Source organism: Rhyacophila brunnea, unplaced genomic scaffold (genome assembly GCF_057557595.1).
Source record: "Rhyacophila brunnea isolate RB1 unplaced genomic scaffold, BYU_Rbru_1.0 scaffold_5, whole genome shotgun sequence".
NCBI classification, from domain to species: domain Eukaryota; kingdom Metazoa; phylum Arthropoda; class Insecta; order Trichoptera; family Rhyacophilidae; genus Rhyacophila; species Rhyacophila brunnea.
The window spans coordinates 41726506-41750334 of NW_028233170.1; the positions used below are offsets into that span (position 1 = coordinate 41726506).

Here is a 23829-nt window from a genome sequence, read left to right on the forward strand (position 1 = left end):
TTTTTATACTATATTATCGACAAATCAATAATTCACGAATATTTTAAATAACACAGTAATATGCCTATTTAAAAATATTGTTTCACAGATAATTTTCGCACCTTTTTGATTTCATATAATATACTTCACATTATTATGAATAAATTCAACTTGTGGGCTAAATTATTTCACTTATAATGTATTGTAATATTGTAAACATGCATAACGTCGCCTTTTCAAAAGATTCAGTATTATGTAGTGGTAATTCGCGGTATTGTTATTCACTATAATGTTAAAATTATATATTTCGACACACATTCGAGCAATCAGTCTATTATGTGCATTAACATTTTGTTACAGTGCAATCAATAAATAGATAATTCACCTATGCACATATTCGTCTTTAAAACTGTCAGATGTGGGTTCGATCTTGCAACTATAAAAATGCATGTTATTTGTGTCATTGGTCAGTGCAAATAAAGTGAGATTATGCGAATGGTTAATGGTCACTATGTGACGACCCATATTTTCCTTTTGAACACCAAACGTACAGAAATAATGTGTAAATTATAAATTTCAAATCCACCTATTTTTATATTTATTTAATATAATATATCGTATATTGTCGAACAGCCGAGTTAATGATTTTGAATAATCTTAGTTTAATTATATAATTCACATAATATTTAAATAATTATATGTGAATTTAAACGCGTATATAAATAAATAGTGTATTAATATTAAGAAATACTTAAATACATTTATATTGTATTTCTTTAAGTAACTATGATAAACTAATATTTATGCGTCTTGAATAACAAAATTATAAAATATTTTCGCACCCGCCCGCCTCTGTATGACTGCCAATTTCATCGATAAAATTATAAATTACCGCAGAAATATTCGACAAGTTTTTGCGAGCTTTAAAAAGCTCTTCGTATTTTTGTCTGTTTTATTTTTTGGTTCGACCGAATCGCATTGCGGTCGTGCCATGTTTATGAGATAAAACCGACTTTACTATGAAATATTATGTAATATGTGATTTTTCAGTTTACAAATTCTGATTTCTATTTGCTGGTTTAATAATACTATAAACTAAAGTATTTTAATTACCAAATTAGCCAATAACCTAATAAAATATTGTCGAATAGTTAGAATTGTTAGTCGTCCGTCCAACCCAACTTATAAGGTTACATGTAAGTTGTACATATGCAGTTGGCCGTAGGACATTTCTTCGTAAGCCGTTTTCCTTGAAACACGTGTTAGTACAGCATTTAATCAAATGACGAGTTGTTCGATGAACATATCACCGTGGAGTATATTGTCCGTGTATTATAAAATGCGACGCTTAACAGTAATGTACAAATTAGTATATAAATATATTTTATGATTATAATTCCAACTTAGTGACCTACCTAATTTTTCTCTCTTTCCAGTGGCTTTATTACGTATTTTATGTGTTTTATTTTGACATGAATATTATAGATTAACTGAAATAACAATAATTACTTCAATATATTTAATTTACAGTTTACTAATAGGCATATACTTAACTGTATCCATTTCTCAAAAATACTTCATGTAGCTATCTAATTGGAGCATTACTGTTTGGAAACTACTTTTGCATTTTGTAACATATTACGTAGACGTACTACAATTAATATTACTCCACGGTGAAATGTTCAACGAACAACTCGTCATTTGATTAAATGCTATACAAACACATGTTTCAAGGACAACGCCTCACGAAGAAGTCTCCTACGGTCATTTGTATACGTACAAATTTCCGTAAATGACTTAATAAATCCTCTCACGGGATCAAATAAACATAGCATATTTTTCTTGACTAACCACAGTTTTGAATCCGGTACCCAATGCTTTATATTTATAAAAAGAGTCCATTCTATCGATCAAGCAAACATGGAAGCAATTATTATAATATAACTAATAATATTTTGTTTTTTTTTCAGAACCACCGCCTCTATACTCTAGAACCTGGGGAAACTCATCAAAGATTACCAACTCCTCAGTGAGTAGGTCCTGTTCAGTGGAACTTCCCCGCCAGCCTGCAGCGACGATAGCCGCCTACTACACCCCAGATACCGCCCTTAACGTCCAAGCCTTTAAGGAGAAAATTCTTGACACCCGACTCCCAGAATCTTGCGTTTAAACATATCTTATCTCAATTCAAATAAATTCTTTAAATTTTATTTTACATGATCTTTGATTTTTTTATTGAAGAAAATTTTCTTATCAATAATATAATAATTGAACTTTTCAGTGTATTAATTGAAAGGGTATTTAAATAAAAGCAGTGTTAGTGTATGTAGTGAACCTAGATTTTAATACTTTTCCATAAACTATAAAATTTTGTGAATTGAATATCGACTGAAATTGTTTTACTATAAGACAGATTTTTTACTTATAAAACACACATCCACTTAACTTCTTCGCAGAATTTTTGTTTATTTTTAAATACTATTACATAATATACCAACGTTTTTTTTTTGGTTACGTGCAAATTCTAAAAAATATATTTTTAAACTGCATCTTTGGTATTAATGTTTTCTTTAAGGATATATTATATAATTTGGATGGATAACAAACAAACACTCATTAGAAGATTATGTATGTACGAATTGGGATTTAGACTTACAACTTTCGCAGTGTACAATGTACTTTAACAAATATTATTAATCTGACTATGCAATCAATAAATACCTATACCGAAATTTTTTATCAGTATACATTTGAGGTATTTAAATTACATTAATATTGACAACCATAATTTGTAATTTCAGATCAATGCATTCAGAGTACTTAGATACTAACCTTGATCAATAGGTAGTATTAACATAGTGATATTCGTACGCAAATATATACTGATTGAATTTTAATAATCAAGAAAAATGATTTTACGAATAATTTAATTAAAAAATATTTTTTTTTGAGTTTTGTAACCGTAGAATATATCAATTTATAAAAGTAAAGTTTTATTTGAGCTTCTTCCTTCAAATAGATCATGTTTTTTTTAATATATCAGCATAATATCATTTCAAAGTAATCATATCAAAAATAAAAAATGCACTTATGCACATCTGGTAACAAGAGTAAAAAAAATATCATTTGACAAATCGAAATCAATAGTATAGCCAGTGTAAAAATATATAATAAATGTAATAATTCTGTACATATCGTGAATAAATAATTAGTTTCCACATCTCATAATATATGATAATAATATTTGTTATATACTAAACATATCGACATTGGTGTCAAAATTGAATTAATATTTTCGGATAAACAAAACATATTAATGTACTTTTGATAAACATGAGCTACATAGACATTAAATTATGTGATAAAACTTCTTGTAAATATAATTTTAGGTCTCGTACTTCCTGTCTAGTTAAATAAGTAATTAGTATATAAATGGATCACTGAATAAATTTGTTATTTTGTATGTCATATCTTCGTAAATAGGGAGCGAATTACTAACATTCAAGCGAACGTGTAAATATCATTAAAATAATTATGTATATAAGTCAACTTTAACATGTACTGATTTTAATAAATAATTTTTGGAAAATTGACTTTTTATTTTGACACTTTTATTTATATTATAATGGTATGGTTAGGCCATTTATGGTGGCTCTCTTCCCTATATTTCCCTCCTACGTCTATCAGTATAGTCGCAAGAGCAGGCCATTTGGATGTAACCATCAGTATTGTTTTATGACTGGGAATGTCTCAGGAGCTTATGGAGGAGTTATCCAAGACTTATTTCACCATGCACCTTAGTGTGTTTTGACTGAATTTACATTACTTTATGTTAAAAGTGCCTATGGGAGAGGAAAATTAACAAAAACCATTTTAAAACTGCCGAATAATCTACGAAAAAAAATCTTGACGTTGACAGTATGACACTGCATTTTTTATAAATGCCACTAAAATAGTCTTTGTGGCGACCAGATCAGCCCGTCCGATGGGTCCAAAAGTTGGTCGAACCGACTTGCGCAAGTCTAAAAATGTCTTATTTATTTCTCGTTGGTACCTATAACTTCTAAGAAAACTATTTTATAATGTCATCTTTTAGTTCTTAAAATAGCCAATTTTATGGATTGGAAAAAATTTTAGCCGATATATTTACAAATTGTATCAATTCACTCGAAGGAAAAATAAAACATGTTTTAATATTACAATAGGCTACGATGGCATTAATACTTTGGACGCGGAAGACGCACACGGTGCGTAATGACCAGGCGGCCGATCGATGTAATTAACGTGCATTTTAAAGGGGGCAATTAAAATCTCATTATCTCTTTAGCAGCGAAAGCGTTAATTATTACAGCAGGTAGTGAAATACTTACAAAAATCATATAAATATTGACTCTAGAAAGGAAATAGGACGTAATCCACAAAAATCAAATTTTACAGGAGGCAAAAAAATGTTACTGTTATGGTTTTCGGTCAAAGTTAAAATACAAAATATATATACATAACCTTGAAGTGTATGATAATTAATAATTTGGTTTATATATTCCTAATCTGATATTAATTATTGAGTAAATAAAGAAAATCCACCAAAATAATGGTTAAGTCGTTTTTTCTCATTTTACTTGCTTCTTTATTGAAAAATGCCACGTTATTATCTAATAAAACCTATTTTGGAAAAACTGAGGGTAACGTCTATTTTCATTTCTACAGTCGATATAAAATTGTGATATAAAAGGGAATCGAACCCGGAAACTATGATACGAGAAAGAACTTGTGCATTGGACTGCGAGAATCGCGATAATTCTGTCCAATAATAAATCAATTATTACCATGGTTATAAATAGTCTCGTGATATACCCGATTAAGACTGGTGTGGTGGGGCCTTAACTTCAATGACTTGCAACATTTGACGAGAATCGATACTGCTGTGTTTGTTTCCAGAGTCTTCATGTGATATGCAACTTTAATAGTGTAAACAGAAAATTCATGGTGAGATAATAAAACATGATACACATAATGTAGAATTTATTTATTGTATTTATTAGGTCTGGTTTCATCTACTTCTTTATGACATTCTCAGCCAATATTCTATAAATATGATTTTAAATTTATTTGTATAAGATAGCTGAATAATTGTATATTCTGTATCTCATTGACAATGAACCATTTGAAATAAATGCTGTCAATTGCGTTTAATTTTAATTAATTCATAATATCGCACCGTAAGTGTAAAACCATGACATGTGCGAAAGACATATTTTGGAGAGGTGAAGATTTGAAGTCTTCGTTTTGCTAGCACAAATAGAATTTCTAAAAAAAACCATAATATTTAGTTTATATCTACATTATATTGCATGTTTTTTCAGTTACTTCACTTTTACATTATCAAGTTCACGACTTTTGCAGTTGTTTTTCATTTAATCTTGAAATTGGTAAAAGAAGAATGTTCAAAATAAAAAATATCTGAGACTATTTTTAACTCTTAACCCCTGAACAGTAGATAGGTATACGTCATATTATTACATAGGCCTAAAAGAAACCAAATATATGCATTCTATAAAACTAAAAGTGGAGAATATTCATACTGTAGACTAATAATAATAAATTATACTATATATTTAACTCTTTAATGTTTGAGACTTTCACGGTTGTTTATTGTCGTGATAGATTTTTGGGTTTTCACCGCATATTTGAGATGAATCACCTCTTGAAGATAACTTCTGCAACGAGCTCAAAACCTTGCGGAAAGAAGTAGAAAGAACGCGCGATTAAAACCCAAAAATCTATTACGATATACTTAACTCATTAATTAATAATTGAAAAGATAGGTTATATAAGACATATATTTTTAGTCTATTTAAATATAATATAACTAATTATTTCAAGTAGTTTTTACAAAAATTGAAGTGGTAAATTCATTATTTTTAATACATATTATTATTTTAGTTTGTTACATGGAAAACCCATAAATGTATGACCGAGCGGCTTACGCGTCAGCTAATAATGTCATGAGACTCAAGTTTGAATCTTGTGTCTGGCAAATACACGTATTGGTTTTCAATTTGTGTTTGGAGTCCAGAGTATGGGTCTAATAGGTTGAGCATGTACAAAACAACCATTTCTCGTAAAAATAAAAATCTTTTAATTCAGACCTCGACTCTGTGGAGGCATATATGATGCTTTTAGGAATGGGTATGGTCAAAAGAATAAAAGTTTGATTGAAAATATCAGTAAAAAAATATAAATGATTTGTTTTGAATTATTATAATACCTAATTAACCTAGTTAACGATTTAAAAAAACACGTACAACGCGCCCAAATCAACGTAGAACAATAATACTATAAAAAATGTACTAAAAAAACTGAAAACATATTATTGATTATTCCTACATGCAATAATGTGATAGGCTAAGTAAAATCTCGGCCTCCTTAATTTTCGTCGATCTCCAGTAGTCTTCAGCTACTCTTGCTGTAGATTCAGGATAAAGCTGTTTATTGTCAAACAATAACTTCTTGCCCGCGTGTTAAAACTGCGTATTAATAATACGCTCAATTAATTGCACTTCGGTTTTCAAAATAGGAACGCCCCCTAATTAATAGTATACGGAGATCCGATAGATAGATATGAATTTAGGTAATTTGATGCTTTTATAATAATAAAAATGTATAAAACGATCAGGAGCGATGTTGGAATTATTATTAGTACACTTTTGATTTATTGCAAAGAAGAAAAGGAGTCGCATCTAAAAAGAGAGCAGACGCATTATTTACATACGCGTTGCACGTCACTGAGAAGTCTTCTATATGTGACTACGGCGACTTCCTGTTATCTGTGAGATCTTGTTGTCAAACAGTAGAAGAACTTTCTTTATAAAACACTTTTAAAGTCTGTATCTTACTTACGTTTACGCATGTTTTGGTATTACATCCATAAAACTCTGAACTCAAAATATCTCCACCGTATCGATAAGGCAATCGGTGATGGCAACACTTGAAAAACATAATCTCTAACTGTAGACATATTGCAGTGGTTAAGTCATAAAATAAACGTAAATAAATATCAATATTTTTTCATAAAATAATGAATCATTTGCGAACGATAGCTTGTTAACAAAACGTTAAAAACAATAAAAACATAAAAATTTTGAATCCAAAATTTACCTTCTAATCGATTTACTCAACTTGGTCAGCAATAAAATTGAATCCTCAGCATCCCATTATACGAAAATTCAAAAATATTTTTTAGATCAAAGCTTGTGAAAAACATACTTTTCTATTATACCTACTAGTTTTGAAATATAATTCGTTTAATGTCGCATAAATTCCATGAAACGGAAATGAATAATGAAATTTCAGCGCAATATCAGCGATGAGTCCGTGCGCTCAATATAGCTAATTTTAGCATTTAAAAACAGTTGAGTGATATTAACTATACTATTATTCTTTAGCAGAATTATTTAATTTAAATAATCTTATCGATTGCATTATTCATATCAATTCATTTACTGACTGCTAGACTTTAATGTTATTCAGGGTAATGAATACATATATTTTAAAGATCTTGTATTTAACCGGTTAAGTGCCCAAAGCGTCTTTGGACGCCCTAATTACACCAATTCTTATGTTAATTACTATCAATTAACTAATTGCGGCATAGAAAGGATTAAATGGCGTACCTAATCTAAATTAATATGTAGGATAAAAAATAGTCTTACTGCTTTTATTATAATTTCCTTAAAAACTACATATTCCTTTCTAGGTGAGAAAAATCTTCTTTCTTGTATGTTCTCTTCTTCTATTTTTGATAATACATGTTGACACCACACGACGTATCAACGAACTTCTGTCACTTGAGATATCTTATAGCCGAATTGGCTAAATTTTCCTTCAGAAAGAAAGTAAATGCATAACTAGTGTGCCTATTTAGTAAAAAGGTGAAAATACTGGCATAAGGTGTATGCATAGAAAACATTATGATAGGTGAACAAAACTAAATGCCACTTATTCGACGCTTGTATTCTTACAGTGCTGCTTTACGGTAACGAATCATAGTACATAGGCTTATTCCAGCTGTATATTGAGCTTCGAGATCAGAATGATATTTGTGGCTGGTACTGATTATTCGATGATATAACTTAGACAAAATGGTGGATCTTGAAATTTCTCATCACGCTGAGAGTAAATAATCAACGTTGGATCTGGCTCGGTTTAATACTACAAAAGTCTCAAGAAAAGTTCAACCGGATTTTTCTCTTCTGCAAGCCTAGAAGGAGGCCACTTAATACCATCCACAGCAAGATCTAAACAAAACTAAGCATAAGTACAAAAAAGATAGCATTCACCATGCGTATAAACTCCACAATATCCGATATAATCAGAAAAGTTTAGTTAATTATGTATGTTCAATAATTGGAATAGTACATTCTTAAATCTTGTGAATTATTATTCGTTGAATAAAAGAAATGATTAATTATAAAATTATAAGTCCACGTAAGTCACAACAGGGAATATTGGAGAGATCCGTGACGTCGGTTAGGAATTAAAGTAAAAAATGCTTTGATTTAGAATATAAAAATCGATTGCCTACCGTAACTCAATTTAGAGAGTGCTTGTGAGCAGGTTTTAATAAGGCCAATAGGTAAAATTTGTCGCAATTAAGCATGGCAGTTGTAGCGTAGTGGTAATGCACAGGGCGTGAAACCCAAGAGACGTAGGTTCGATCCTGCCGGGTGTCTTACATAAGATTATTTCTATTGGATATAATTTTCTCATTGTTTTCAGAATTATGTATGTTCAATAATTGGAATGGTACATTCTTAAATCTTGTGAATTATTCGTTGAATAAAAGAAATAGTTAATTTTGAAATTATCTTTACATTGTTCATACACTGTCACTCATTTTTCTTGAGGTAAAGTGTATCTACGATTGACGCTAAGCATGTGGCGGTGCGCCTTCATAAATAATACTGAAATTACGACGTTTTACATAACGAAACAGTACTTTTATCTTGAAGCAAAAGAAATGATATTTTTATTACTCTCAAATGTAGCCCACAGTTCACAGGGATACGGAAAACTTTTCTTCCATTTTTTATGCTTTCGTTCTGCATTATAAATTTATTTTTCAAAAGTTTTTCAAACAAAACTAATATATTTCATCGTACTAGCGAAAAGTTTCTTTACTTTTGTGCTAATATAAAATAATTTATGTCAATAAATTTAATTTACCGACTGCAAAGATTATAATACGAGTAATTATCTTTTTAAATAATGTAAAAAACCTGATTTTAATTAATATTATTTATATGCATTATTATAATATCAGCTGCTTCAAAATTTTTTTTTTAACCAAATTAATAAAAAATCGGTGTGCGTACTTAAGTACGCGCGTCAGAAGTTATACTTCTTTGGCGTAACAAAACAAAAACAAAACTTGTGATAACCTAGATTCTTCGACTAGCTCTTAATTATCATGCTAAATTACACACTCAAGAAAAAATACCGCTTATTGGAACGCTGTTGGTATTATTTCTATACACTTAAACTTATATTACTAAATTATATAATTATTTATCGTTGTTTTTATTTTTAAAGTAACAACTGCCACTATGACATTTAATAGTTTGTTTACCTAAGGAATTGTAAATGGCCGATAATAAATTCGCTGCCTAGGCAACGGAACCATTTTAAACTATAATATTATACTGAATAATCGTCATGATTGGAGTATCATACTGTGGCGTAAAGGCAGTGCGTTCGGCTGATAACCGAACAATCGGTGATTCGAATCCAATCGAGTGCGTTTATTTTAGTGTGAAAAAATAAATTATGTGTTACATGTCACACGCCAAAAATACACTCTGATCTGATTTTCCAAGCGCGCCCAAAGAAGTATAATTTCAATAATACTAAAATTACATCCGTTTTTTAACTGAAAATCTAAGAATAATGTAATTTAAAAAAATCTAAACACAAAACAATTTACAACTTTGTTACAATAAGCATTTTCCTAAATAATGATATAATAACTTTGAAGGACCTATATATTATGGAATTATTATTTTATATCAGCTGTTTTGTGACTTACATTTTTTCGTTGCAAAATGAAAAAAGCATTAATTTTTAATCAAAATACATTATTTAAAACTTCTCCCAATTATTCACGTTAAAATTATCCAATTTACAAAATTTTCGAATCAAACATAATAAAAACTTTATTTTTTCTGAATTGCATGTAATGTATTATATATACCCCTAATCACTTGCTGCCCTTTTCAAGATCGCTGTCACTTTTTTTTTCATATAGCGACCTATTACTAGCTTTAGAATGACCCTTTTCTAAGTTTCTTTTAATCTAATACAGGCATTGCTTACTTTGTATTTGTAGTAGCGCGGCGCGGTTGGTAGAGTAGCCATCTCTGAAGCCGTGAGTCACGGGTTCGATTCCACGATTGGGCAAAAAATCTATTTATTTTTTTCATTCTGCATTTAATCCAGTAGGTGCACGAACCCATAACTTAAGCGACGGATAGCTTTGAAGGTTACCACGTTTCAAAAAGCTTATTTTTGCAGTCCAAACATTCTAAACTTCTAAATAAGAAAAATAAAAATTTATGATTTTTTGATTAAGAGGCCATCCATGGACTGAAACCGTATGCGGTTTAGATCCGTGTGCCAAATTAAAACTTATGAATTTTGTTCATAAAAATATATTTTCACTAAATTTGTAAGTGTAAGTGTATGGTATAAACGGATACGATCAGATGCTTATAATAAATTTTGTGAAAATATATTTCCATGTACAGAGAAGATAAGCTTTAGTACGGCACACGGTTCGAAACCGCATACGGGTTGAGTCCATGGATGGCCTATTAGTATTAAAAACTATAGTATAGGTAATATTGTACTAAAATATTATATAAATTATTTACAAGCAATTTTAATTTTATATTATTACTAGCTGACCAGGCAAACGTTGTTCTGCCATATAAATTATTTCTAGTGAATATTTTGGTTGCTAAATAAAAAGTAACGAATGTATCGTAAGTGTGTGGGGATGGGATCTATGACAGAAAGAGGAATAGAGCACTGTAGACGATGACCGCCGATAAAAACAAAAAAACATCAACCATTCATTTTCTCAATTCAAAATGAGTAATGATGTTCATAATGAATAAATTACCTGTGACAGGATCTCGTTGTTTAATGTTTATGCAATATCCGTCTTGTCCCTTCCAGAAAATTAGCGGATATTGGAGAGCGTCGTATAAACGGTGTGTGTCAGCTATGAACTCCAGATTATTGTTTCTTCTTCGAATCACGATTTCTCGCGTTGATGTGCGGTCGCCAACCATGATTCCAGCAATGTCGTCAACAACAGTCGCATTGAATCGACGTACGTGCTCTCCAGCTGGTGTTTTATCAGGATTGATGTATTGTCACTTTGCAATTCGTGCATGTGTGCTTTGAAGAATTTCAATAATTCATTGTGCTCATTCAACAGGGCGTCCAGTTCGCCGACGATGCGCCTGGCATTAGGCGAATTGAGGCTATTGTAGCCGCAACGTGCATCCACATGATTGATGTCCTCACCGCCGCGCCCATGAAGTAGATTTGTAAAAATGTATGTGGTTCGTTTGGCATTAGCAGCAATGAGCCTTCTTTGTGGTATACTTGACCTTTGATTTTGAACGTAGAATGGGATTGTTGACCATTTGCCGCAGTATTGTGAACTATTTCTGTTGCTCCGGACGAAGTCATTTGGAAGCATGAATTGAATGTGCGAATGGACTTCAGGAGCAGGTTTGAATCTGGAACCGTGCCAATGAGCAAGCTGTTCAATGGTTGTGGTGGTATCTCAATTTCTGGTAGTTGCACTTTTCCTGATGCGCAACACATCCCGGCTGACTCATGTTTGAATTTGAGCGCATGACAATGGGGACATTCTTTGTCCATAGCACCAATCAGCACTTTCGGATGAGCGGAATATTCAATATCTGGCTCGTACTCGAATGCGAGACGAAGGAACGAAGCGGATGTAAATGTTCGATGTACTTGTTGGCGTTGTCGGTCATTTGCTCTGCGTGTGTTAACTACGAACCGGCGCGCTTGGCTCCGTTCCAATTGTCGTTGTTGATTTCGTTCAGCTCGTGCCTCTTGTGATTGAGATGCACGCAATTGCGACATGCTTACACGCACGTTTTTTTTTTATATTGTTGGATTTGTTCGTCTGTTCTTTCTACTCTACTATTTCGCATGTTTGTTGCTTTATTCGTTCGACGGCCCAAATGGCCCCCCTTGCGTCTTGCTGGCATTGTGCACTGTAATACACGCACATAAAAATAGATAAATTAAAATAAATCGTACAAAATTTTGCACGCACTGCGTTGTGATTTGCCGAATGAAATGTCAAAATGACGCGACGCTTCTCTTGAATTCTTCTCGGACGTAGTGCCATCTGTCATTCAACAACATAAATAATTTCGTTCTGTTTGAAATACGAACGACGGCTAAATTTGTTCATACAAAAATAATAAAATCGCGATTAAAAAATGGGAGGATGGGGGTAGGAAAGTGAAAATTTGAGGTTATAGGTATTTTTTTATGCCAAATAATAAAAAAAATACAAAAAAAAAATTGTCAAAAAAATAAAAGAAAATTTTTCTGGATAGAGATACCCTAATCACCTGGCGGTATGAAATATACTTGTTGACCTATTCTCATACCTAACAAATATACATAAAAAAATTCATAAAAATCGGTCGAGCCATTTCGGAGGAGTTCGACCACAAACATCGTGACACGAGATTTTTATATATATAGAGATATAACTACTATTAAATCGCTAGTCACTAAGTATCAATATACATTTTTCTAAGATAATGATGTTTGAAAATCTTGCACAAGTTCTCATTTTAATGTTAAAGTCTTAATTTTTGAAGTACATAAATGTGCTTATTTTACAACGTTTTTATTAGGTTGTATTCTTATTTGTCCGGTGGTTGTTTGTCCGGTACAAATCTTGCAATCGATTTTTAACTAACTTTCCGACTAACTAGATTTATGAAACTTTTAGAATATATCAGAACACTATGCCAATGCATTTTTCTAATACTTTTAGCCATTTTTAAGTAGAGCTAAATTCATTTTCAGTTAATTCTGTTTTGTATGAAAAGTTATTTCGGAAGAAATCCATAATCCAATCCACTATTATTGGTTTCTAGGGTCCTATCGACTAAATTATTAATATATACGTGCGTTACTGTGGAAATCAATATGAGTGTCAAAATGACATTTAAGTATTATTTTTATCAAATACAATTTTTTTTGATCGTTTAAGCTAGTCAAGTCAAGTTTATATGATTCAACAGAAAATTTAAAAACGTTGTTAGTACATAAAAAGTTCTTTTTATCTTGTAATTATTTTATTGAGTTCAAATGAATTTAGTTTAATTACTAGAATTTTACAGTTTAACCAAGTATCAACCCAGACAGTCCCGTTTATAATTGAATTGATGATTAATCCCAGAAAAGGTTATTCGATTTTATGACCGATTAGAGATTTTTTTTATTTTTTATTGAATTATAAAAAAAGTCATTTTTACATCGAATGGCATTATTACTCAAAACCTTGAAATTTTGAGTTATTTGCCTAAAAGTACTATAGAATGAGAGCATCGAAATACGATCAATAATTAACAAATACGAATTTCTTTGTTAGAACATAATGAAATTCGCATAATTAGTATTTTCATTCGTCCGATAAATTAAATCAAATGTCGATTATTATTTTAATATTAGTTTCCGATGACAAAATCATATTTTATTTGACAAACTTTTTAATATGCATTGAAAAGTCCTCTCGATTGATCAAAAATAAATAAATGATTTTTCAATCGCAAACACCACCTGCCTTGTAGAATTTCATATTATGTTTTGAAACAATGCTTCACTTTTCGTGATGTTTATGGGGTAACATTGTATCGCGAATGAATATAAAATTAGTCTATGAATATTCATATTTTAATCAAATGAGAGAGAGCATATATTTTGATATCTTTGACCATAATTCATAAACATGTTAACAATATTAAATCTGGCAACTTTTTTAATACAATAGCCGCTAAACTATTTTTATGTTCTAATTTAAAAAAAAAAACACATTTATGTATGTAAGTACTCTGTTTAATGTATTCAGCGAGAGCTGAGTGATAGTTTTGTAAACTATATATAATTTTTGATACGTTCACAGTTAATTGTTAACGTAATAACGGGCAATACGCCCACTATGACCGAGCGGCTTAAGCGTCGGCCTATAACGCCGTGGGTCCCAGGTTCGAATCCTAGGTCTGGCAAATACACATAATGCTTTTTAATTTGTGTTTAAGTCCGAGTATGGACTTAATAAGTTGAGCAAGTGGCTAACATTCATTTCTCGTAAGAAAATCTGTTAATACAATCTCCACTCGTGGAGGTCCATATGATTTTCTCAGAATTTAATATAGTTAAGTATAACGTCACCTCAATACTACAACTAGTTAACTTGATTTTCACGGTTTTTGAGTTAGCTATTGAATATTATTCTACATTTCCTTCTCTACAAAATGATAAAACTATGTAAGTCAGAAGTTAATGGTAGCTGAATAATTTTGTAGATAACTTTATAACCATAACAGCATTAAATACTTGTTGTTTTTATTTAATAAAACGCAATTTTTTTTTATAGTACTTATTCCACTTTAAATAATATATTAGGACCGGTTTCGTCCGCCTCCGAAAATGTCCCACTGAGGCGGACGAAACCGGTCCTAATATATTAATTAAAGTGGAATAAGTACTATAAAAAAATTGCGTTTTGTTAAATAAAAACAACAATACAATGCAGTTCCACCATGAATTGACAGTTAACAAAATAAAAGCATTAAATACCTAAATAAAATAATATATCTATAATATTTTTTCATACAATTAATCATTATGCTAATTTTTCCCAATTATAAACCACAATTTTATATTTTTATTTTAAATAATAATTTAACCCTCGATTTATGATAATCAAGTGGAGTTTGAATTTCATTTTCATAACAATAACTATATCTGAGTTGTCTAGTTGTAGTATTGAGATGACGATATTTATTATAACGGTTAATTTTTGGGTTGTCACCACTTGTCTTTCACTTGTTACTGTAAGATTTTTATCTCGTTTTCTAAACAGTATAAATAATTAGTAATTGATATGTATTGTTAGGCGTATGAATGTGAACGCCGCTCTATGTGTGTAGACAAGGGATATGTTGAGCTTAGACCAAAGATAACAGATTTAATATTCGATTTTAGTACCTAAAGTTGTGATTTTTTAAATGAAGCTTATCGTCTTTATTAATTCTGTCAGGGTTCCTGTCAATTGACGGCTTCCTCCACATAGGCGCGAAAAATATTTCTTATTCCAACTCAATCTTTGTCTCTAAATCGCTGATATCGTGTAGTGTTTTAATTGATATACATACCGTCTCGTTAAACGGCAACAATAATAAACAAAAGAAAATCGATGTGTATACTCATGTACGCGCGTTAGAAGTTATACTTCTTTGGCGTAACAAAACAAAAACAAAACTTGTGATAACCTAGATTCTTCGACAAGCTTTTAATTATCTTGTTAAATTACACACTCTAGAAAAAGGGCGGCTTATTGGAGCACCGTTGGTTTATTTCTATATACTTTAACTTATATTACTAAATTATATAATTATTTCTCGTTGTTTTTATTTGTAACTGTCACTCTGACGTTTAATCGTCTGTTTACGTAAGGAATTGCAAATGGCTGATAATAATAAATTTGTTGCCTAGACAACGAAACAATTCTACTGTCAAACTTGCGTTTGTATACAGCTGACTGATTTGCAGCTAACTTCATACTATCGCGCACTTTCGTAACGGTGTGCGCGCGCAGCTCTCAATTTCACTCTCTACCAAACGCCCCAAAATAAATATAACTTCAAAAATAATATAAAGTTATAATTTTGCAACGTTTTCGTAAATTAGTAAAAGAAGATTTTATATAGAATCGACTATAAATTATAATCACATAAGCTAGGCAACTGCATTTAATTTTTTTCTAGTGGCCGGCATTAGGAGACATTGATATAATTGATAGAAAAAGCACCCCTAATCCACTTTCTTTCTATGGATTTTATAACAAACCACACTTACCTGTCTATTTTAAAACACTCTTGTTATAGGCAACTTCGCCAAAACCAGACAGTAAGTAGGTACCTATGAGTAATATATACTAAGTTGTGAGATTTTGATATTTTATATTAGATTAGAGTTTTTACATAAAAAAAAATACATTCCAATGTTACCCAGAGAGCGTATTCAGCTAAAAATCAGGAAATTTGGTCATCAAAAATACTAAAGGCTAAAGTTACCCTATTATTCATTTAACATTGGACCACCCATAAAAACAGCATTTTAGTTTATGTTCTTCTATATTTTGGAAGATTTTGATATCATAATTAATTTAACGAACGTATAAGAACACCTAATAAATAATCTAAATAAATGTAGCTGACTATTTTCAAAAATCAATCAATCGCTAAAAACACCTAAAAGCTGTCCAATGTTACCCGAATTGACTGTAGTATTATGTACAGAGCAAAATAAAAAATGATTTTCTTGTGAATATAATATATAATCCATTCATAAAATATGCTACAACTCACCAGGGTATACCCACAAAATAAGTAACTCGTTTACGGATACTTCCGTTGGTATCCCAAAATTTTTATGCACGTTCGAAGGCATTGTATATGAATACACGAGGCCGGCCCGCCCCAGTGCAAAGCGCCCCGTCACTGTTGGTATAAATAGCGATAAACCTGCCGCGCCAAGACAGTGATTTATTGGGCCATCACAAGAGAACCTTTCGACGCATCTCCGTGGGGTGGAAAATTTGTCCGTAAATACTTTCCACGGGCGCTCTTTTGTGTCTGGGAAACTCTATTGCGCCCCAGTGCAGTTTTGCCACAGTGTCACTCTATAGAGGCATCTGTACTCTGAGGCACATTATGGATTGCTGTCCAAATAAAACGCGTTTTACTTAAAGCAATACTTACTACAAAAGAGAGGGTATAATATTGTATGCGACCATTTTCTATGCGTCTATGTACTGTGAATATGACACACAGTAGAATCTTAATTATCCAGACTAATTTGAATAATTCGATTGATATCTTTATTGTTTAGGAAGTACTGTTGAAAATATCGTAGTTTGATCGTAAACTATAACAATCATTTTCTTATACAAAAATACAAATTCATATCTACTTACGAATGGAATGACATCATAGGGCACTGTCAAACTAAATAAATGCAAAATATTTTCAGTTACTTAGATGAGAGTTAAATCAATAACGACACATCGAGAAAAATTATCGGGATGGGGTGACTTGTTCACTTATTCAACGCAGTGGTTAATTGGTAAATAATTATTATAAAACAATAAAATTACAGTTGGCCACTGTCTGCGACCACGATCTTCTTCGATGTTTTGTCAGGCTGAGAGCAATACGCTTCGATTTCTTTAACAATATCTATACCTTCGACGACCTCGCCGAAAACGACATGTTTCTTGTCCAACCAAGTGGTCTTGGCGGTGGTTAATAATAACTGGGATCTGTTTGTATTGGGGCCTGTAAATTATGAAATTTGTATGTGTTAAATGTTATATGTCTGTCATTTATTAAATAGTATTATTGTATACTCTGCAACAAGCTAGACTTAAATGATTATTTGGAGGGAACCGCCGCTCTAGCCAGAGGGAATTTTGTATTACCACCATTGTATTTCAACCGTATTGCATTGGTACTTGGGCAGGGCTTTTTTAAGCGAGAAGGATGTAAGTAAAATTTAAGGACCCAGTACAGACTAACAGGTACTGATTATGTTAAGATGTTCAATGTTGCATTATTAGTAGGACTGCAGATAATGATGTATTCAGATAGTCTAAATAATAATAATGTCCCATTTTACTATACCTTAACCTTTTTGTTTATATTTTTTTTATGATTGGCCATTTTTTGTTTATTTATTTATTCTAAATCATGCATTGTAGGTACTTATAAAGCATATAATTATGAAACTGGTGGTGATAGCTGATAATAAAAATCCAAATATCTGGACGAACAATGTATAACTAGTGTAAAACGTGTTAAATTAGGTATAATATTTTTTTTTCTGAGTTTATTAATTAAACTTTGATACATCTATAAATCAATTACTGATAATATGGTGTTATTATCAACTATTTAAAATCAATCAATGTCAAACTAATGTGCTTATTTATTCTTATAAAATTGGAACACACTGCCTGCAAATCTCCATAAATAGAGTGTCATATTATTTTGATATCAATGATATTTATACAACCTTTATCTTTCTGATACGATGGCTCACGATCAATTATTTAGATTTGTGATGCGGCAAAATGTAATACAATTTACATATAACTATTTAAAATACGATGATGTAAAAATCATTATTACACCTGGATCAAACGCGTTGTGATTGATGACAAACGACTCATTGAAATCGCAAATAGTTTGATCTTTTTATGTCCAATTACAGAGTCAAAAATCCGTATTTTGTCTATAGGTATACACAGAATGGCACCACATGCTCCGGTAATGGCCGATTCTGGACTCGTAATGAAACGCTCAGGCGGCGATCGCACAAAATAATAGGCAAAGGTTTTTTTACCGCTTCTAAAATTACGTTTGATGGGACCTTTGAACTCGGCGTATATTTTGTGATTGTTTTTTTTTTACAATACTACTCTTTATATTGTGCAAATAAGTAATGAGTTATATAACATTGCCAAAAGTAGTGTACTCATATCTGTCACAAAATTTTACTTTAGCTTTCCGTTTTCAATTTACAACCCTACTTGAAAAAGCTCACCAAGTGGACAAAACACGGGTACCTACCTACTAAAAATATTATTTACTTTATAAGTAATAATTAATTCGTTTCATTGATTATCATAAATTCTAATGGTTTTAAATTTTGTACTATTCCATTTCAGTCATTTTTTGCGACCTGTGTTTCACCTTTCGGCATCTTCAGGCACTGTGTATACTCACCAAAATGCAAATAAACACTGACAACGAATACTATTAACTGCAATTTATATAACAAATCAATACAATATAGTAGGTGAAAACTTCAATTTCAATTTATTTTACATATTGTGGACATTACAAATTATAAGTTTAAGACGTTCACAACATATGACATTTAGAAACAATGAAATATTATTGAAACAGTATTATGTAATATTAAGTTATTCTACAGTATATATGTGTAAATACAAAAAATATTAAGTATATAGGTACAAGGAAGTACAACGGATGAGTTAAGCATACCCTATTTTAATAATTTATAAAATAACGTCCACCTATACTCATCCTCACGTAGATGGAATATATCAACATCCGAAACGATTTGGTTGAACAGAGTTATTGCCCTCAAAATTAGCATCACCAATGGCAGGTGAGTTCTGCTCCTCGGGAGAACAAACAACTGATGCTCCCGATTTCTAAGATAGTTATCAGGGACACACAAGCCAATACTACCAAGAATGGCAGAGTTCTCATTCACACCATGTATAAGCCGAAAAAAATACGTGGCCAAATATTGATATCTTCTAGCACTTATCTAGCAACTTATCACATACCTATTAAGTCAAGGGTCACACTAAAAATATATTACAAAGGAATAGTACAAAACTTAAATCCATTAGAATTTAAATTCAAATTCCATCAAGTACATTCGGTTGATAGTAATAAGATTGTCATAAATTACCACTTAGTGTCTTAGTACATACTTATTACCTATTTTCATTTTTCGTTTTTAGTGACAGAACACCAAAATGCGCAAAACCTTCCTGTTGTAGAAGGAGGCATAAGACTCATGAAACTCCATTTTTAATACGATTAATCATTGCTTATTATTTTTAATACACATATTATTAACAATTCTCATATTTATTCAAATAATATTCAGTTAACCCTCGGTATCTATATATTTAAATTTTCATAAAACAACAGATCTAAAAATTGCTTAGAATATTTCAATAAAACAAAAAAAAGGTAAAAATTACATCCAAAAGAAATTATTGAACAGTTTACATAATATTAAGTATCCTGATTTTTTTTGTGATGTTGGAAATAAATGACGAATCTATCACAAATTACATAAAATAACACAAAGTGGTGTCAACCCAATTAAATATTAATGATGTTTGTGCATTTTTAAACAAAAGGATACCTAGCTACCCAAAAATATGAATTGACTGGTGAATATCCATTTAAATCAGACGGTTGTTAACAACTGTGAAGACTAACCAGCATTATCTTTATACAAAGTATATATATGACAAATGGTTGTGCCAAATTGCGGTGGCCGTAATCCTTACTTTCCACCTCCCTCAAATCCCAGTATTATTATCACAAGACCAAGTGACCGGCAGTCACGGGTCATGAGAGACCGTGATGCAAATAATATGCATGTTGCCGCACAGCATTATTATAGGTACATTGAATTGATGACAGTGTCATCGGTTGGAAGCGGGATACTAAGGAGATCGTCGAAGAGCACGTTCCAGAGGAGGGGCCCGAGGACAGAGCCCTGGGGGCAGCTCATGCTGGTGCGCCTCTCTAATGTGGTAGAACCAACACGAAATTTTATCAATCTATTCGTGAAATAGCTCTGAATTGACGCGAAAAAAATCCCCGGTAGTCTCTTAAGCCGATTTTTTTCACGTATAAGAGGCCAGGACGTACTATCAAATGCACCTGCAATGTCTCGGAAAACTCCTAGGACGTATTTACGGCGGACTGATTCGGAAGTAGTTCGTGGACAGCCAGGTCAGCTTGATATAGTGTGACCGTCGTACAAGCGATACTTCTGAATACCTGCCAAGCCGTGATACCGGCTCTCATCATTCATATAATCAATCATAATCAATCATCAACCTCACCAGCTATCATCCATAAACGGTATACAGTTAATTGCCGCATACCGGGTAACCCAAACAAACAATATCGCGCAAGTGACAGTGCAACCAGACCACGGAGCCATCATCAGCATCATGAAAGGTCAGTGTCTGGCATTCTGTTAAATTGCCCTACCATTAGATCCGGAATCCACATCATCCTTAAAATTACAGTCCACTTGCGAAAATGAAATAAAATGAATGTATACATTCACAAGATTTTGTTTTCCTGAATATTTTTTGCGTCTGCCATATGTTTACAGTCGCTGACCTAGCTATTTCATTTTAAAATAATGAATTCCTGTTATGAAAGGTTATTAAAATCAAAAGTATTTATTCTAATAATGCGATGCTGTTGTTTCTAAGCGTCGTCAAGCGAAAAATGGAGGAAAGTAGAAAATAATAATTCCTACATCTCAGAGAAATTTATTGCCATTCGTTAAATTTCCAGGCGGTAAAATATTTAAATTTCAAATAAAATACAATCACACCAGGTGACAGATTTATATATGCGCATATACGCCGCTTTGAATGTATGTGTTTATGAAAGGCGACGGTTTACAATAAAACTGATTTTCAATTCCAAATACAAACATTACTGAAATCTTTCATCTCGCTTTGGCGATAATTTAATTAGTGAGTGAGAAGGAGAGAATGGTGGCGTCACGTAGACGTAGGAAAAAGAGCGCGACGGGTGATGGCCCGTTCGTTATGAAAAAAGCTAAAGTACCTGTTTATTTATGGTGTGGGATATTCAAATGCTTGAAATTACTTTTGTTAACGGGGCAATAAAATATTTCATTAGCTGAAATGCAGGATAGCGTCCACAAAAGGTGGCTGCAAATCACTAGTGCGTTATTCCTTGACCAAAAAACGCGGGATATTTTCAAATAAATTTATAACCTGGCATCAGTGTAATCTTTTTTCGAATGGGCAGTGGCGGGAAATTTCATTATTTTCTTTTATTTGAACGGTTACGTGATTTAGTTGACATGTCATTTTATAGGATTTGGATGTTTTTTGCATGACTTCATCAGGAGCGTTCAAATTGTACAATATAACTAAACATAATAATAATTTGTTTTAACTTCTACAAGTTAAAATACGTTCAAAAAATCGCTGTGTGTGTACTTATGCACGCGCGTTAGAAGTTATACTTCTTTGGCGTAACAAAACAAAAACAAAACTTGTGATAACCTAGATTCTTCGACTAGCTCTTAATTATCTTGTTTAATTACATACTCAAGAAAAAGGGCCGCTTATTGGAGCGCCGTTGGTATATTTCTGTACTCTTTAATTTATATTACTAAATTATATAATGATTTCTTGTTGTTTTTATTTTTAAAGTAACAACTGTCACTCTGACGTTTAATCGTTTGCTTGAGTAAGGAATTGCAAATGGCCGACAATAATAAATTTGATGCCCAGGCAACGAAAAAAATCTACTATCAAACTTGCGTTTATATAAAGCTGACTGATTAGCAGCTGACTTCAAACTGTTGCGCACTTTGGTAACGGTGTGCGCGCGCAGCTCTCAATTTCACTCTTTACCAAACGCCCAAAAAAGTGTAACTTTAATTAAAATCGCATGGAATATGGTTGCATGATCATAATCCTCGGCCTTGAGAAAACAAATAAGAAAGGAAGAGGCAAGAAGAGTAGAGAGGAGAAGAGAAGAGAAGAGAAGAGAAGAGAAGAGAAGAGAAGAGAAGAGAAGAGAAGAGAAGAGAAGAGAAGAGAAGAGAAGAGAAGAGAAGAGAAGAGAAGAGAAGAGAAGAGAAGAGAAGAGAAGAGAAGAGAAGAGAAGAGAAGAGAAGAGAAGAGAAGAGAAGAGAAGAGAAGAGAAGAGAAGAGGGGGGGAGGGGGGATGGGAGGATGGGGGGAGGAGAGGAGAGGAGAGGAGAGGAGATGACAGGGGAGAGGAGGGTGGGGTGGGGAGGGGAGAAGAGAGGAGAGGAGAGGTGAAGAGAAGATAAGAGAAGAGCCATGTGTTGTAAATTGTAACACCTTGTTAATTGGAAAAAAATAACAATTTGGTGCTGTTGATCTACTTGGAGATGATTTGTTGTTTTCAGTATTCAATATTGCTTAAGGGGGGACATGCTCGTCGAAGGTCAAAATTGAGTTTTTATTGTATTTTCAAACCATGATCCTGGACACTCCTTAAACGTTGTAGATGATCTATTTATATAAGTTTGAAGCCTTATTATCCTTTATAGTTATTTTAAACATTTGATGACTGCATGAAGTATTTTTGTTACATAAAATAGTATTCTTTTAAACCTCTCGGTCTAATGTTTTAGAATATAGTCATATTTCGGTACATAACTGTGCAGTGGTGTTAAGATTTTTTACATTTATTAATTTTTAAACGCATTTATAAAACCATTAGCATAATTTATTACGAGATAATTTTTGTAAAATATTCACGATAAAAAATTATATTGATAATCTCTGTGATCCCAAATTTGACAAGAATTAGGCATTTTATTATTCAAAAAATTGGCAAGATTAACACATTTCAAGATGATTCTAAAGATATTTATTATAAGTTATGTCTTTGACCATTCAAGTGTGATAAACATCTTATGAATAATGATTGCTTTATAATAATTATTGACCTAAGAATAAGGTAGTGTTTTTTTGAAATACGCCATTTCTTTTGTCATTCCCCAGTGGTTAAGCTACAACATACGGCCGTAGCCATAAATTGACAAACTATAATTGAAGTAAGGAGTAAAATGATATTGACGCGCGTGTTTGAACATGTACCATTTAAAAAAAAATAAAAAAAAATTCGG

General features: G+C 31.9%; 1 protein-coding gene across 1 annotated transcript in view; it reads left to right on the plus strand.

The window, feature by feature from the left end:
- LOC147066431 (kin of IRRE-like protein 1) overlaps window positions 1–2149 on the plus strand; it is a 272466-nt gene extending 270317 nt beyond the window's left edge. Inside the window, exon 15 of the mRNA XM_085955539.1 lies at window positions 1950–2149. Within this exon, the coding sequence (XP_085811665.1) occupies window positions 1950–2149 (200 nt within the window). The remainder of the gene's footprint in view (window positions 1–1949) is intronic.
- The last annotated feature ends 21680 nt before the right edge of the window (window positions 2150–23829 follow it).